General features: G+C 40.7%; 3 protein-coding genes across 6 annotated transcripts in view; 1 reads left to right on the forward strand and 2 right to left on the reverse strand.

Annotated features, from left to right (window-relative positions):
* tjap1 (tight junction associated protein 1 (peripheral)) overlaps positions 1-3,268 on the forward strand; it is a 31,401-nt gene extending 28,133 nt beyond the window's left edge. For all 3 annotated transcript variants that reach the window (XM_026353901.1, XM_026353900.1, XM_026353902.1), the window contains exon 11: positions 91-3,268. In XM_026353901.1, the coding sequence (XP_026209686.1) occupies positions 91-750 (660 nt within the window). In that variant the 3' untranslated portion in view covers positions 751-3,268. The remainder of the gene's footprint in view (positions 1-90) is intronic.
* A 3,317-nt stretch (positions 3,269-6,585) lies between these two features.
* Positions 6,586-11,431, reverse strand: dnph1 (2'-deoxynucleoside 5'-phosphate N-hydrolase 1). Of its 2 annotated transcripts, XM_026353610.1 has the most exons (4): positions 11,210-11,431; positions 8,058-8,129; positions 7,769-7,879; positions 6,586-7,011 (listed from the first exon to the last, which is right to left on the reverse strand). In XM_026353610.1, exons 1-4 carry the CDS (start codon positions 11,343-11,345, stop codon positions 6,893-6,895), a joined length of 438 nt encoding a protein of 145 aa, XP_026209395.1. In that variant the 5' UTR covers positions 11,346-11,431; the 3' UTR covers positions 6,586-6,892. The 2 variants fall into 2 exon arrangements, with proteins under 2 accessions (XP_026209395.1, XP_026209396.1); XM_026353611.1 differs by lacking the exon at positions 8,058-8,129.
* Positions 11,432-12,392: 961 nt separating this feature from the next.
* Positions 12,393-16,247, reverse strand: yipf3 (Yip1 domain family, member 3). The gene is made up of 9 exons (XM_026356891.1): positions 15,998-16,247; positions 15,355-15,555; positions 14,439-14,545; positions 14,314-14,359; positions 14,079-14,171; positions 13,782-13,913; positions 13,497-13,610; positions 13,294-13,417; positions 12,393-12,830 (listed from the first exon to the last, which is right to left on the reverse strand). The coding sequence occupies exons 1-9, from the start codon at positions 16,067-16,069 to the stop codon at positions 12,709-12,711; spliced, it is 1,011 nt and encodes a 336-aa protein (XP_026212676.1). The 5' UTR covers positions 16,070-16,247; the 3' UTR covers positions 12,393-12,708.
* Positions 16,248-17,406: the final 1,159 nt, after the last annotated feature.

Below are 17,406 nucleotides of genomic sequence, written 5' to 3' on the forward strand. Positions count from 1 at the left end.
ATTGTTCATTGTAGCCCCCCACCCCCAGCCGTGAAAAAATTAGAATCCGATGAACAGGAGCCACAAATGTCTGTGATCTTTGCTCCGCAGGCCCCCAGCGTCCTGGCGAGCTCCGGCAGCTCGGAGGAGGACCTGCTGGCCAACTGGCAGCGGATGTTTGTGGAGAAGACGGCTCCGACCAGCGACGGCTCAGTGGTTCACCGAACCTCCTTCAGCAGTCAGTCGGCTCAGGAGCTGCAGAGGAGGAGGCAGGCGGCGGGGCCCGGGGTTACCGGCGCCTCCTCCGACCGCCGTCGTGCAACGTACTCGGACGGCGAGGAGGGGTCGTCTGCGAGGAGCTGGACGCCGAGCCGCGGCTCCAGCCTCGACACGGACACAGACACGGAGCCGCGCTCCAGCAGGAGGGGGCGCTATGGGGCAGATGGTTCTGTGGGGGAGGGGGAGCGGCTCCTGATGGACCTGGAGGACGATGGAGGCAGCGGGGACACTGCAGTCACCGTGGCAACGAGCCCCGCTGACACCCATAGAGAGGAGTTAGTGGATGAGGGGGGGGGGAGCTCGGCCGAGGAGAGAGACGTCCTCCCCCATGACCTGCCCGTCATCTCACCCCGCCTCCTGGACTTTGACCACGCTCTTGGCGCCGCCCCCCTGCAGCGGCCCCAGAAGAGCCCGAAGAGGATGGGGGTCCACCACCTGCACCGCAAAGACAGTTTGACCCGAGCTCAGGAGCAGGGCACGTTGCTCGACTGACCCCCCCCCCACTCACACACACGCTGTGCTGTCTCCATGGTAACTGACCTGTCCGTCAGAGGTCACACCCATCCAGGATATAGCCATATTAGAGCATGTGTGCGTGTGTGTGTGTGTGTTGGACCGACCAGCCGGTCTCACAGTAAAGAGACATAAGTACAGAACGAGAATCAGCCGGCTCCAAAACTGATAACCTGATTATCGACTGTTTACATTGTTGAACTTAATAATAATTATTAGCAAATGAGATCAGAAACTCTCTTAATTCATCTGAATCCATCTGAACTGCTGTTGTTGGTTAAATGAAAAGTTTAGGTGAGGTCCAGAAACGGGAAAACGAAGGAAAGACGTGTATTATCTGACATTACATTAATAAATCAATGTAAACACTCCTGGAGAGCGAGGGACTGCACATATTCAGATATGTATTTTGTAGTGTATTCAGCAGTTGTTAAAAGACAAGCTAACAAATGTTCAGGGGGGGTTTCTTCTCTGTCTCAACACCTTCTCTGAATGCAGAACCAGATTTTTTTTAAAGAAACTGTTCTTTTTAAGGCTGGCACACACTTAACGAGTGTAGACCAGATAATGAATGTGATTTATTATTTAAACCAGTTTATTTTTTAAGACTGATAGCAGCTACCTGAACTTAGCTCCATTACTTTACCTCAGTTTTCCTATGCACTCCGGTTAATCTCACCACTCCATTCAGGATCTCACCTGAAATAAGCGTTTGGTCTTTTTCATTTTTTCAGTGCATTCCCCTTTTTATGAAAAGTACAAGCTGCAGGTTAGTGCCCATGTTTAGTTTGACACAAGAACATCAGTACGTCAGTATGCTGCTTCAACATGGTCAGAGACTGGAAATCGGTGACGCTGGAACTTTAGCTAGTCTTTAGTTTTTTCCTCCCCCAGAATTACAGAGTTAACTTTTGACACAGTAATAAACTGTGAAATTCATAAATTAGTTTGTTAAAATGCTCAGAAAATTTTAGAGTTTGGTTGGTGAAAGGTGATATACTTTTGGCCACAGTCTGTTTTTACTGATGCCCAATAATTAACTTTGATAGGAGTTCTGCTGAAACCATAACCCAAATGTCCAGAAGTTCAAGGACAGCTGATTAAAAACAAGACTGAGTTAAATTGTGAGCGAACAGTATTAGAACCAATAATAGAAACCAGGTGTCGGTCTAGCGTGTGTGCGTGCGTGCGTGCGTGCGTGCGTGCGTGTGTGTGTGTGCGTGTGTGTGTGTGCGTGCGTGTGTGCGTGCGTGTTGTTGTTTTTTTGTCATAGTAGAAAAAAAAAACTTTAAACATTTATAGAAATTTAAAAAATAATAAAATCTAAAACACGGATGGACATATTTGCCTTGTTTCCTCACCAGGAACTATTATTTTGAGGAGAACAGGTGAGATACACCTGAATCAACACACACTCTCTCAGTGCCTATTACTCTCTCTGTCTCGGGAAGGTTGCGAGCGCAATGCTGCACCTGCCATAGGTCAGGCTTTAATTTTTCTGCTAATCATTGTTTTTCTGTTGTGAAGTGTTAATTTAGTCACCTGATTGGTTGATTGGGGCATGGCAGACATTTGACCTTTGACCCAGTCTGACTGTACCTGCAGGGGTGGGGCTGGAGGCAGAGCTTCTCCTCCGCTCCCACCTGGAATCGACTTTAGTTTTTTGTCGTTTTAATCAGTTTTAAAAAGATTTACTTTTTGTGTTTGGATTTGAGTTGATTTGTTGTTTTTTGGCATCAGTTTGGTTTTCTGTTTTTACAGTGAAGTGGCTCTAATTTATTTATGGTTTGAATGTTTCTGACACTATCAAGCCTCCATACATTAAGTGTAGTTTCTGGTTTGTTTGTCTCTGAGGTCGGTGTCGGTCTTTGAATGTCTCATCACAGCTCTCCGATTGTGATTCTCACCACGGACCACTGACTGACTGGTTGGTTGACTGGTTGGTTGGTTGACTGATTGACTGTCTGCAGGTTAAGCAGACTGTACTGAGTCTTATGAAGTCTGATGGGTTTTCTTTTCTCTGCAGACATGACAGTTTGTTTCACTGGAAGTGATCAAATATTGATCAAGTATTGATGAGCACTGAACTGAGTTTATTGATTTACAGTGTTAAAATGTTTGAGCTCGGTTTGTATTAAAGCTTCAGTCTGTGATCAGTGTCGGCTGCTCGATCAATAGTTTTTATTGTCATAATGAATCGGTGAATTTTTAACAGTTGCAGTTCTAGTGTTTTTATTTTTAATTCACAAAGTTGAAATGAAAACACTCTCATTGATTTTAATGAGAGCGGCGGTGAAGACGAGCACCAATCACAGACAGACGCTGACTGACATGATACTATGATTCCTGCTGGTGCATTGTGGGATATGAAAGCTGACAAAGTGCATGTTGGGACACAGAAAACTGAACAGATGATGTTAGCTTCCCTTTATTGATCCATATAATGACACTGTATTTAAATGTCAGCAGCTAATAAAACTGAATGACATCAGTCTCATCATGAGCTTCAGGAGCCTTTCACTGCATCACATGATCACATCTTCTGCAGCACGTTCCCCAGTTGTGTTTGAGTTGTCTACTGTTGAGTCTGACCTTCTGAAGCCTCTGGACTTGTCCCACTCTTAATTAGGCCTCTGTGATTTTTTAATTCAGTAACTGGTGCTGGTCCAACATGAGCTATTTGAATACGCTGCTGCAGTGACATCTCATCACAATAGAGTACATATAAAACTGCAAGAAACTAAAGTGAAACAACAACTGTCTGTGCTGATGTTGCTGTGTTCCACTGTGGGGCCCAGGAAGAGGTGAAAAGCAGCATCCTCTACCAGGGAGACACTGTTAGATAAATATGTTTATTATTAAAATTATTTCACAGTAGAACTTTACTTTAACGGACCCACAGAGTGTCTGAGGGTGAATAAAACAAGGAAAAACTGCAGAATGGCCCTTAACTGCAGCTGAATTATTTAAAACCTAATTTTATTTTGTGACTGTAAAATCCCACAGTCATAGCAACATAGAAACGCAGCGCCTTCTTTTATCTTCGGTCTGATGTTGAATAATTCAGTTTTATGACGTTACAAACCAGCGCTGATATGTGTGTGGTGTGTGTTTAATATTTGATGTTGAGCAGAGAGCAGCACGTCACAAATGAAAGTGTGTGTGTGTCCTGGTATAAATAGATCTTTTTCCATGTGAGCTGCTGAATCTTTAATGATTCTTCTTCATCTACTTTAGAAACGTCGACCTGCAGCTCGTTTCACACAAGGTCCAGTTCCAGCACTCTGCACTTTTCTTGAATTACTCCTCCTTCGTTTCTGTTCTGCGTCTGTTCGTCTTTTCATCTTCACTATTTTTATTCCCTCACCTTTGTCTTTTCATATTCTTCCTCATCCTTTTCATCCATTTATTATTCATCTTTCTCAATTTTCCCTTCCAGTATTTAAAAGCTTGTTGTAACGAGCCTCGTGGTGGCGCTGTGTCCAACCATTCTTCAGTTTGTTAAACCCATGACCAGCAGGAACCCATGAACTTGGTGGAAAAAACACATTGTATTAATTCTATTTACCACAGGGTCGGTGGTTTGACTCCTGTTTCTTGTTTCCAACATTTTAGACGCTTATTATTTGTCTTGAAAGAAACAAAAGTCCATTTTTCAGTAATATGAGTGGAGCTGTTTCATAGCTTCATTCTGCCTTGATATTACTTCATCAGCAGAGTTGAACCAGACTTTATTTCTGCGCTGATATCTGCTCAGTTTGAAGTTGTCTGTGTCCCAGCATTAAGCACTAAGATCCAGTCTGTCTGCACGTTCACTTTGTACTTTACTCTCATGTTAATACAAGCTGCGTTCAAGTCAGTCGAGAATTTCACGCACTCCCTTTTCACTCATTCGCTGCTCCCTACATAATATATTCAGTAAATTAAGACTTACACATCAACTTTACACATCATGTATACTACTTTTTCGTCCTACTGTGGAAGTGGACGGTCTGGGGACAAGTTTACAGACTCAACACCTGGACGCCACTAAACCATGGTAGCACTCTATACAGTAACCAGAAAGTGATTTCAGCCTTTATGTGCCACTTAAATATTCCACACTGGATTAAATGTTCCGTCATCAGGCGAATGCAAACATTAGCATTAATATAACATTAATGTGTCATTAAAGTCATTTTTCATTATTTCACCATCAGCTGTCATAACACCATGTTCATTTGTCCGATGATGTGAATGCAGTGTTAGCTTCTAATAGCTGCGTTAGCTGCTGTTCTAAACTAGTTTGTCAGTACCTGATTTTCACAACAGAGCAATTCAGCAATTTGGGCCTAAAAACTAGTAACAGCTGCTGATTGTAATCATTAACTTTAAATTAGATTCTAAATGAATAAATCTGGCTACAAAACATCAACTGTAGCTCTGTGTTGTAGCTGATTAGATGAGATCATAGATTAGATGACTAAATTATATTAGCAGTATTAGCTAGGTGTACTTAGCTCATTAGCTACACTGAATGGACATAGAATATGAAAACTATTTAACCCATAAGAACCCGGAGGACACAGGGGTCGCCAACACTTTGTTTTTGATTTTTTTATATGAAGCGTGTCCTGTCAGGCTGCGTAGAATGCTACATGGAGAACTGGATGTCTTGTTGTGCTGGACCAACTTTTGCTTTTTCAAGTGGAGTCTGTGTTTTCATCCAGGTGTAATTAGGGAGTCATTTACTCTTACTCTTGATCTGGCTTCAACAACACATTATGGTCCATTTGGTTTGTTTTTTGTCCGGCACCAGTTTCCTTTCAGTAAAATCGTGTCTGGGTTCCTATGGGTTAAGTTATACTGGTTGGAAGCTGTTTTTATTCATTATCTTCAGAAATGTATTGCTAGTGAAGTTAGCTTCTGAGCTATGTTAAATTGACATTTCCTCACAGCTTGATTAGCCAACAAGTAACACATATAAAACAAGTTTTAGAAAGCACTTTACAAGAAATTGTTTATTATTTTAACTGTAATATTTACTTTGATGATATTACATGAATAACTTAGCTAGTTAGCTAGCTACATTTCCTCCATTTATAACTTTCTTTGCTGCGTTAGCTGCTACTATACCAGCAGTTGGCAAACTGATGTGGTCAGAGCAGATGTTCCGTTAAAAGAAGAAGTAATATTGGTTAACAACTCTCTTAGCTGCTTCAATTTTATATATATATATATATATATATATATATATATATATATATATATATATATATATATATATATATATATATATATATATATATATATATATATATATATATATATATATATATATATATATACCTTGCAGCTTTTGTATTGCACCATGGACTAACACCTGCAGATCCAGTAGAAACAATCAGGCTGAACAAAATTCTAGCTAGGCCGTTGGCTTTGTTGACAAAAAGATAGTGATTCTCATGCTAACATGTAGCTGTCTAGTCCATGCGCTAAAGATATTTGGCTGTGGGATCATCAGTAGCAGTGTGCAGAGCTGAGGACATTCATCATGGCCACTGGGACGTGAGAGACTTAACAAATAAGTAGCAAACTTAAGTTTCAAGAGTGTTTGCTTTGTTTAGAATTGGAGGTTGTTGACATTCAGGTGATTGTAACCCCACCTCCACCTACAGGTGCTGTCACATGACCTCTGACCCCAGCTAGGTGCTTTATGTTCACCTGAACTATTCCTCTGACCGTCTGTATTTAATAACTCATACAGAGACTGTTAGAACTCTACTAATGATTTTATTTTCTGAATTTGTAAACCAATGTATATTTTAAAACAAATAAAATATTTTAAATGAAGCTCAGTGTGGGTTTTCATGTTTCCCAAATGATGATCCAGAAAGATCCAGTGCATGCTGAGATTTGGTACACCGGCCCCATCTGAGTATCACAAACTCAGGTAAGAATGTTTGTGAAAGTCTGAAAGGTAAACAACAATGTCTGTGTAATGAACCTTTAATCAGTTAGGAACATTATTTTCACATTTAAACATGAGGCACAGAGATATTTTATTCTGATGGTTTGTCGTTCACAAACTGGTGTTTCATTTGTTCCCAACAGAACTGTGACGTCTCCAGATGCAGGTTCTTCAGATTCTCTTGATGTTGCTGAAGAAATCTTCCAAAATGTTCTCTGCCTCATCCTCGGTGTAATCTCTCACTACAAACAGCTGGCCATCGTCAGCTCCTCGAATCATGGCTGACAGAGCTGCAGAGACAGGAAGTTAGTGTTCAAAATGCAACATCTGTGCATTTTTAGGACTGTAGCCAATAGAAGTAGAGGGCAGTCACCAGGTGTCATTAACATTGCTGCTAGTAAAGGATGAAATCAGCTTAGTTTGTGTTTGAACATCACTTGTTTGTAATGAAACACTGTTAGTGACTTGAGACAATTTTCTTTGTGATTTGGTGAATTAAACTAAATTAAATAGCATTAGTTTTGTAACTATCTTTTAAATTCTAGCTTTAGCATTAACTGTATCATTTTAATACTAGTATCTTAGCTATTAATGATTTTAATCATTTTAGTATTAGCATTTTAAAACTGCCATTTTAGCTTAAGCATTCATCTTGTCACACTTGTACAGCTACTTTAGCTTTAGCTCTTTATCGTGAACACTTTTAATACATCATTCTAACAGCATTAACTGTAGCACTTAACATTAACATATTTTTTGCCTCCTTTTTGTAGGAATATTTTAATGGGAGTTTTAACATCTCAGCTTTTTTAATTGTAATGTTAGCACTGATGTAAAAATTTTAGAACTTCAACATTAGTTTTTAGTATTATTAAATTATCACTTCATATCAGACTAACTACATTTGCTCTTTATGGAATTAGAAAGTTGTAATTAAGTCTAAGCTAACACACTAATAAGATTTATTTTCAGCGCATAGTAAACACAATAATACAACTGAATGATTTAAAATCTAATAAGAAATATAAGAATAAGAAGTGTGCTCACTGCGCCCTGATGATGGTCTGAATAGACACAAGATTTTCTTATTCATGTCGACTGCTCGCCCGAGTTCGTAACCAACACCCAGAGACGGCTGTGTGACCTCGGCCACCACCACTGCAAACCCAAGAGATCACAAGTGACAGGGGGATTTATGCTTCCTGCAGACACTGCTCATGGCATAAACACGTTAACACGTATGCTGCCTGCAGATGTTGATCAGGGAAGAAACACCCTTGCACACAGGTTGCCTGCAGACATTCCTGAGGGTAAAGACAATAATTCAAAAACTCACCATCAGACTGTCTAAGCCAGTCCACATCTCGGTCATGAATGAACTTATCTCCTGCTGCTGAGGCATTCTCACCTGTCCAATTACAGTGCAAATGCTCAATGACATTACATACATGTGGCTAATCACTGTAAAAAAAAGTAAAATCTATTAAAATAGTTTAATCTAATATGAAAGTGCTACGTATTTTTCCTTTACCTAATGAGAACCATGAACAATAAATTGAGGTGTTCCTCAGGGTTCAATCCTTTGTCCCTCGTTACATCAACATATTGACATTTAACTACAGTAAAGTAACTAACTGTACTTGTACTTTACTTTACAAGTACAGTAACAGTATACTTTGATACTTACCTTTGTACTCCAGTACATGTAATTTTGCAATTACCTAAAAGTAACTACAATTAACATTTTTTGGGTAAAGAAACAAAACGTCACCACGTCTCCTGATTTCCAATTTATTGATAATTTTCTATAATATCTACCCAAATAATCTTTTTCATGTTTATATAATTGATTATATAATCAACGTAAGTATGATGTCATTTTATCAACACATTGAAGGTTAGTTATGATGTAAATAATGAACCCTAACCACGGAGTGCCAAAGTCTGAACAAAAAGGAGCTGCTGCAGCATTACACCTCAGTAGATTAGACTTATTTTTCTGCCGGCCGTCACCAACTGGAAACCACCCAGGTGTGCTGGGACTGGATTTCCGGTCTCTCTAGTAGGAGTAGGTCTGCATTTTGCAGGACTAATGGCTAATGGCAGGCTAAATATCATTATGTCTATATAATGCGGTTTCCATGGAACTTGGTTGGAAACAGCAAGGTCATCACACAAACAAGTGCAGGAAGATCCAGTCCGCATGTCCACATCTTCCATCATCTCATAAAAGACCCAAAGTAAAAACTCAAAAATTTCAAAAATGACACAGAGAGGAGACTCAAACCCATCTGGAACATTTTTATATCCTCATCACAGTCTCAACTATTTTGGAGTTGATATTCATTTAACTTTATTATTGTTTAACATTTTTTCCCTCTTTGTAATGAAACACTGTTAGTGACTTGAGACAATTTTCTTTGTGATTTGGTGGATTAAACTAAATTAAATAGCATTAGTTTTGTAACTATCTTTTAAATTCTAGCTTTAGCATTAACTGTATCATTTTAATACTAGTATCTTAGCTGTTAATGATTTTAATCATTTTAGTATTAGCATTTTAAAACTGCCATTTTAGCTTAAGCATTCATCTTGTCACATTTGTACAGCTACTTTAGCTTTAGCTCTTTATCGTGAACACTTTTAATACATCATTCTAACAGAATTTCTAAAGTATGTCTTCCTTAAACAGTGATAGTAAAATTGCATATCACATGAAGATTATATTAAACCAATTAATGGCAATTAATGTGTGGTTCATATACCTGCTGAACCGTGGAGGGTGAACCAAACGGATCGTGGGTCAACTGCAGTCTGTTACACCACTAGCATTGTAACATTAGCATTCAGATGCTATTTTACACTCCCAGTGTAAATACATTTCTTAACATTACATATTACCTAGCACATTCATAATTTAACAATAGTTTTAATTTAAATGACGAAAAAATACATCTTTATAGGCATTTAGCAGTTTGAGAATATGTAAGTCAACATTAAACAGAGTGGAAAATAACATTAACTTTCTTCATTTTCTCACTTAATACAAATTTTCAAATTTCTTGTGTCTTGGCCTCGGTAGCTGCTGATGTTTAGCCATGTCGTCATGTAACCGCTGGCTGTCTAAGTGGTGTCCCACAAATAACGTGGGCTACAGAGACGAAACCTAGGCTGATTAGAAGAGGCGGCATCGATCTCGCTTTAGATGGTTTGTTTCTACTCTCTACTCTTAGACGACCTGACATAAATCCTGACATCTCCACATGAGTGGAGCCCAGGACACAGAGATGCAGTCTTACACTCCTCCCTGCAGTTTCCTCACAGCTTCACAAGATTCAAGATTCAAAAAACTTTGTTAATCCCAGAGGGAAATAGTTTTGCCCTATTACAGTTGTTCTCAACACAAGCAGAAAGAAAGGGAACCACAACCAGGAAAGATCCACACCAACATAAATACACAATAACATCAAATCATCAGATAACTTAATATATATACAGAATATGTGAGATGAAGGAAAAATAGGTCAATATTTATAGTCCAGGGTGGAATGACACCAAGTATATGACAGAAATTGTCAGTTCTCCCACACCTTACAGAGGAGGAGGAATTGTACAGATTGATGGCCACAGGAAGAAAGGACCTCCTGTGGTGCTCTGTGAAACACTTAATGCTAATCAGTCTTTGGCTGAACGTGCTCCTCTGTCCAGCCAACACACTGTGCAGTGGGTGGGAGGGATTGTCCAGGATTGAGTTTGGACAGCATCCTCCTCTCAGCTACAACATGTAGAGGGTCCAGCTCCACCCCCAAATCTACACAATTTGATTGTTGTTATTTTTCGTTGCCCCAGTCATTTCCATGATCCACCACAGAGTTATTTATGGACACTGTAAATCCTCACTGAGACAGTAGCTGATGTCTTTGTGTGGTTATTGGTCTGATATTAAGGTAGAAACATAAATGACTGCTCTAACATGATCCAGTCTGCTTAAATAAAAAAATAGAGTTTCACCTTGTTCTTGCTGCTTGTTGTTGTCTTTATTCCCTGCTGTTATTTTCCCTCTTCTCTTTCCACTCACCCCAACCAGTCGAGGCAGATGGCCGCCCACCATGAGCCTGGCTCAAATTGTTGTTTGTTGTGTTGTTTGTTGGGTTTTCTATATCATTTTTATTTTTATTATTTTATTTAATTTGTTTTATACAATTATACTCTGTTGTGAATTGGGGCTAACAAATAAAGTTGAATTGAATTGACTATCATAGTTTAGTCACTACTACTATTACTAGTACATGTTGTACATGCTAGTACTTGTTGTTTACCTCTTGCCTCACTTTATGTCAGAAAACGTTCATGTTAGTAAAACTAACTGTTGACCTGATGAAATTTCCAGATCTTTTCTAAAAAGCTTCCGGCTAATTACCTTTTTCTTGTGCAGTACTACTGCATTACTGTGTGTTCTATGTACATGTGTTGTCTTTGACCTCTGACCTCTGTCGGTGAGCTCGCTGCTGCTCACGTGCTCGGTCAGCACAGTCCCGTAGCTCTGCAGCTTCTCCACGAGCCTCCGGTAAATGTTGACGTCATCTCTGCCGCCGCGGATACTTCCGCAGAAATAAATCTTCATCCTCCACCGGTTTCTGCTGCCGTTGTCTCTGCTGCCGTTGTTTCCGGTACCCGCTGCCGCTTCCCGCGCTGTTCGAGCCTCTGAGCGTTCACGTAACAACTTACGTGAACCTTGATTTGCCCTGAGGACTGTCTCGCAGGTACAACGCTGTTTACGCTTTTCAGTTCCGCCCCTGTGATTGGCTGAAACTCAACGTCACTCGACTCCGGGGCCTCTGATTGGTGCAGGAAGGAGGAAGACGTTTAGACGTTACCTGGAATGCTCAGTTCAGGGCTAAAGTTTCAGTGTTCAACTTCAAAATAAAGGTTTAGTTTGATCCAGTTTTATTCTGAAAGCATGTACCTTTCAGAATAAAGCTTTTTTGCAGCTTGATGCATTATTCTGCTTTTAGCAGGTTCAAAGCTCTGTCTCTTGCCTACAGGGTGGTTAACTCCACAGCTCCATCTTATCTCAATTCAATCGTTCAGGTTTACATCCCCTCCCGTCCACTGCGCTCAACCAGGGAACGTCGTCTGGTGGTACCTGCACCACACAGTCGACACCAAGGAAAACTGTTCAGCTCAGTGATCCCACGATGGTGGAATGAGCTGCCTATCTCTGCACGCTCAGCCACCTCACTTGCAATCTTTAAAAAACTGCCGAAAACAGAACTCTTCCGCATCTTCCTTTACACAAAAAAAAAAAAAAAAAAAATTCTACCCTTTCTTTCTCACATCTCTTGAAACAGAAACACTTTTTCGATAGCACTCTGCTTTGATGTTGTTTCTTCTTGACTTAGATTTTGTTTGCTTGCCTTGTTCCTCACTTGTAAGTCGCTTTGGATAAAAGCGTCTGCTAAATGACTAAATGTAAATGTAAATGTAGCAGTAGAGGTGAAAAAGTAGATATCCAAATAAAAAAAAACTAATATGACAGAATACAACTAATATATAATTTATGTATTCGTTAGACAAACTACTCAGCTTAAAGTAATTCATGATCGCTGCACTTATTCCAGCTTCTGCGTTAAAATGCTCAACAAATGAATGAGAGTTGTTCTGTATTAAGTCTTGGTGAGTCAAAACAAAGTCCATGGAGTTTATTGGGGTTTCTTACAGAAAGTATAAATACATGTGAACAAGAAGATCATTAAACAAAATCTTACAGACAGAATAAAAATGTACAAACGCCAACAGAAGAACATCAGAATCAGCAGCTGAAGATCAGAAAGTCTGACAGAAACCTCTCAACTCAAAATCTACTTACTTAACTCTGGACCATGCATGGTCTTCATCTCATCCTGACCTTAGAGTTGGGAGGATTTTGTCACTTTAGGTTCCTAGGAATAAAGAAAACTAACAACACTGTTCCGTGTGTGGGGCCCTCAGTGGGCCCTCACCAGGGCCCTCAGACCTCTCACTGTGGCGTTGAATGTCAGTTCAGGCACGTCTCTGGCCACACGCTGCATGGGAGACAGGTTGGGACCTTCCAGAGTGTCTAGGAGTCCTGAAACACAATATAGGAGGATGAACATCATGTGGGATGTGTGACAGAACGTCCACACATTCAGAGTCAGCGACAGCGGTCAATCACTGTGACTGGAAACCAGGGGTAGTTCAGTCCACCCTGCTGGTTGAGAACCAAGAGACACCATAGGGGAAAGCTAGGGACAGCTCATTTTACAGGAAAGTGAAGCAATGCCACTTTAGTGCCTGACAAAGGAAAAGCTGATCACCAGTTCTCAGCTTCCTGAATGTTTACCACGTGTTTCACGTTATGTACGGTAAGATACCGGGATGTACATAAACACACCACCAGAACTACGGCGCGAACAAAGCTTGTTAAAACAGACACATTATAAAGTACATAGTACAGTGACCCGCTATAATCAGATGCAGCATTCAGCACCTGCTCCTGTGATAGAAGCAGTGGCAGATGGGAATGGCAGGTGTTAAGGTGTAGTTCTGACCTTCTACAATCCGGTGGTAGGCAAAGTGCAGGTAGAGCAGAAACAGCATGTGCAGCACAGACAGAGTCCCACAGAGCAACAGACGTGGCGTCTGACCAACAGTACGAGACAGCAGTGCTGTCACCTAAGGGGGCAGAGACAGGAAACCAGGTGAGTGTACAGCTGAGGGAGGAACAGGGGCTGATGGGAGATGAAGTCCTCACCATACGCAGAGTGGACAGTCCACCAATCAGCAGCCAGAGGACATAGAACAGGAAGTGGAAGTGGATGTTGTAGGTGACAAGGAGGACGATGCAGTGACCAAACAGACCGTAACCCTGACAACAGATAGGAGTCTGAATGTTAATAAAGTTTTACATTCCAAATACTAAAGTGTTATTCCTGTGTGTTTACTGTGTGCAGTTTAACACAGTGTACATGCAGTACCAGTGGGAGTAGCGTTTTGTACTGTGTGAACAGTGTAGTACAGATGTAGTACCAGTACTGACCAGCAGGGACAGTGTCTGCAGCATGGTGATCTGGGCGTTGACCAGGTATGCCAGGAAGTAGACGAAGGAGGAAACACCGAGCCAGTAACCAAAACATGTTCCTATCGCAGTACCCATCAGAGTACCCTCCCTCTAAAATACACACAGGTGTGACGAGTTTAATACAAAGCCTCATGTTGTCATCAAACATTGACAGGTTGGAAACAGAAAGTGGAGCAGTCGGTGAAATGGGGAGCTATGGGTTCCCCCTAAACATTTAGTTTGTCTGATCCCAGTGTTTAGTGTGTTTGTTCTTACGATGACAGTTCCTGAAGTCTTCATGCCGTGCAGCAGGATGGCCACCAGAGTGAAGACAAGCATCAGTGGTCCGTACAGCTCACCTGCGATCTTCTGCAGAGGAAGGGCAAATGTCAGAACAAAAATCTGCATCTGGAAATAAAGATCCTGGTCCAGGACAAGAGGTTCAGGTTCTAGAACCTGTAAAATCTAGAATGTTGATGATTCTGAAAAGTGACGGAAAGTGTGTGATCACCTGTGGGAAGTTGATCATGCGGCCAGGTATCATAGACTCGATCAACCTATGAAGAAGCAGATCCCAGTCAGATGGTGCAGGAAACAGGAAACAGCTGACAGGAAACAGGAACTGGAGGCTCCTACCTGCTCCGCACCTGCACCGGCTCCACGTCAAAGTATGGTCTGAGGATGTCGATGTTGGCGTAAAGGTTAAAGGCTCTGGATGCCTGACGCTTTCCAGCCTGCCACACCTGCACATACCACACAAGTCATCCAAGAATTAAAACATAATTTCTCAGGTTTCAGCTTATTTTTCTTTTTATATTTGGCATTTTAGCCTTTCATGGATAGTTTGACAGCAGAGAGAAGACAGGACTTTATTCTAAAGCTAAAGCTAATTACTGATGGTAAATATGATTAATTATGTCAGATTTAATTATTGATACAGTAATGAAAATTATGGTTATGTGAAGGTAGAAGATCTGAACCCCCTTCACTTCACCACAGACTCCTCAGTCCCTCCCACTTCAACCTCAGCCTGCATCTGGAGAGAGTTCCTCTTGGATGGAAAAAGTCGTGCCTAGTTCCAGTGATTAAGAAGCCACATCACAGAGTACCAGGGGGTGGTAGACAGTTTCATGGACTAGTGTGGACTAAACTATCTTCAACTTAACATCAGTAAAACAAATATCCCATATTCTGTACATATAGAGAGTTTTCTGTGTTGATGTTATTCTGGATTTGTGTTGATGTGGATCTTTTCTGATGCGGTTCCCTTTATTTCTGTCCGAGTTGAGAGCAACTGTAACAAGGCGAAACAATTTCCCACTGGGATTAATAAAGTTTTTTAAAACTGGAATTTTGAATGTGATGCACTCTGTCCTGTGCTACTACTGTAACTAACCAATACTTTTATTATTAATAAATCTACAGATCCATAACCTGTCTGGGCTGAAAAACATCAGAAAACAAACAGAATCATTTCTAAACCCAACTTTATTCAGTTTACTGAACCCACCTCAGGTACAGATTTTGTGACCTCTGACCCCTGTGGACTCACCTCGTCTGCCACCTGCCGGCCCAGCTGACCCTTTAACCCCTTCATGCCCAGGAACTCTCCGTCATCCTCTTCAGCAGCCGCCGCCTCCGCTGCCACCTCCTCCTCCTCCTTCATCCTCTGGTGCATCTCCCCCATGTCCTCGAAGCTGGAGCCCGAAGTGTCGTCCATGTTCTCCATGTCGATGACGGCAGAGCCCCCACCCTGCACACGGGAGGAAACACAGGGAGCATTTGAATGTTTTATTGATATGTTCATATTTCTATACAGTTTAAGGCATAATAACATCTATTTGTTGATAGTATTTTGTTTTGTTAATGTGAATGTGTAACTTAACTGAAACTGTAAACAATATAAATTTGAATGTTTAAATGATTTTTTGATGATGTTATTGACTTTACTTTACTTTACTTTACTCTAAAATGCAGAGTAATGGAGTAAAATGACAGATTTGTAGAAACCTCAGTACTCTAGAGTACAAAATTAAGTACAGCAATTGAGAAGGCTCAAGTTGAGTTAACCTGTTTACAACCAGCTCGGTGTGGGCTTTATCCCCTGGTTAACACGTCTGACACGTCACCTGGTGGGTTAGTTAACTTGTTACGACACTAGTTAGCTCGTTAGACGTGTTAGCATGTTAGCTCACCTGGATGAGGTTATCGTCGAAGCTGCCCCACGGTTCCGCGTTCGTGTTTCTGCCTCCGGGTCCCGCAGACATCTTCCCTACAGCGGCGGCAGCAGTTGACCAGGTGACTGTCGGTGCTGGTCCCGGCTCGGTGACGGTGTGACTGATCCCGCCGCGGACTAACGAAGTTTAATTTTCAGATATTGTAGCTCAGAAATCTACATAACAACACACAGTTGCGCATGCGCTCAGACACCACGCACGACGTCACAACGCTGTGAAGGCGACGTAAAAACGCAAAATGTCGCGAGATTCTCGTGGGTGATGTCTCGAGAAAAATAGATGAGAGCAGGCGACGTCAGCACGGGGCGGAGTCAAGACGACGCGGTGTACTGAGTTCTATTTTATTTCATTTTATTATATTTTACTTTATTCTATTTAATTTTATTTCAGTTTATTATATTTTATTCAGTTTTATGTAATTTTATTCTGTTTTATTCCATATTATTGTATTTTATTCCATTTTATTCTATTTTATTCCATATTATTTTGTTCTATTTTATTCTACTTTATTTAATTTTATTCCATATTATTTTGTTCTATTTTATTCTACTTTATTTAATTTTATTCTATTTATAGTATATTTTTATTCTATTTCATACTATATTTCCATACTCGGTCTCCAATAACTTTATGAATCACAATAATTCACATGGTTAAACCTGATGCAAACGCAAAATGGAGGCCTGGCTTATGGTGAGATTCAAATCTGATCAAATTTTTCTGATGGACCTTTAAGCGATCATCACGATTTAAAATCGTAAAATCGATTTAAAGCTGACTAAAACAGAAAAGGCCAGTGAAACAAAAGGCTATTGGAAATTCAATGCAAGTCTGCTAAAGCATTATGTATATTGTAGGCTAACCAAGTGAAAATAATTATCTTGACTATCAATAGAAATACAAGTCTAACTTCATTAGTTAGCTCATTCAAACTATTCATTATTCAATTATCAAATGAAATTTTTAAATATTCAAAATATAAAATAAGAAAATGTGAAATGATCAAAGGAAAAGATTTGTTCGCACATTATCAAAAGGCAGAAGATAAAGAAATTAATAATTTACAGTCCAAGTTGTCTCCTGCCTCAATGACTACCGCCCTGTTGCACTCACACCCATCATCATGAAGTGCTTCGAGAGGCTGGTCAAGAGGCACATCAAGTCCCAGCTTCCACCCTCACTGGACCCTCTGCAGTTTGCATATCGTCCAAATCGTTCCACGGACGATGCCATCACCACTACTCTCCACCTGGCCCTCACCCATCTGGACAGCAAAGACACATATGTTCGAATGCTGTTCATAGACTTCAGCTCAGCATTCAACACCATCATTCCCCAGCAGCTGATTGGGAAGCTGAGCCGACTGG

Source organism: Anabas testudineus, chromosome 15 (genome assembly GCF_900324465.2).
Source record: "Anabas testudineus chromosome 15, fAnaTes1.2, whole genome shotgun sequence".
Taxonomy (NCBI): Eukaryota; Metazoa; Chordata; class Actinopteri; order Anabantiformes; family Anabantidae; genus Anabas; species Anabas testudineus.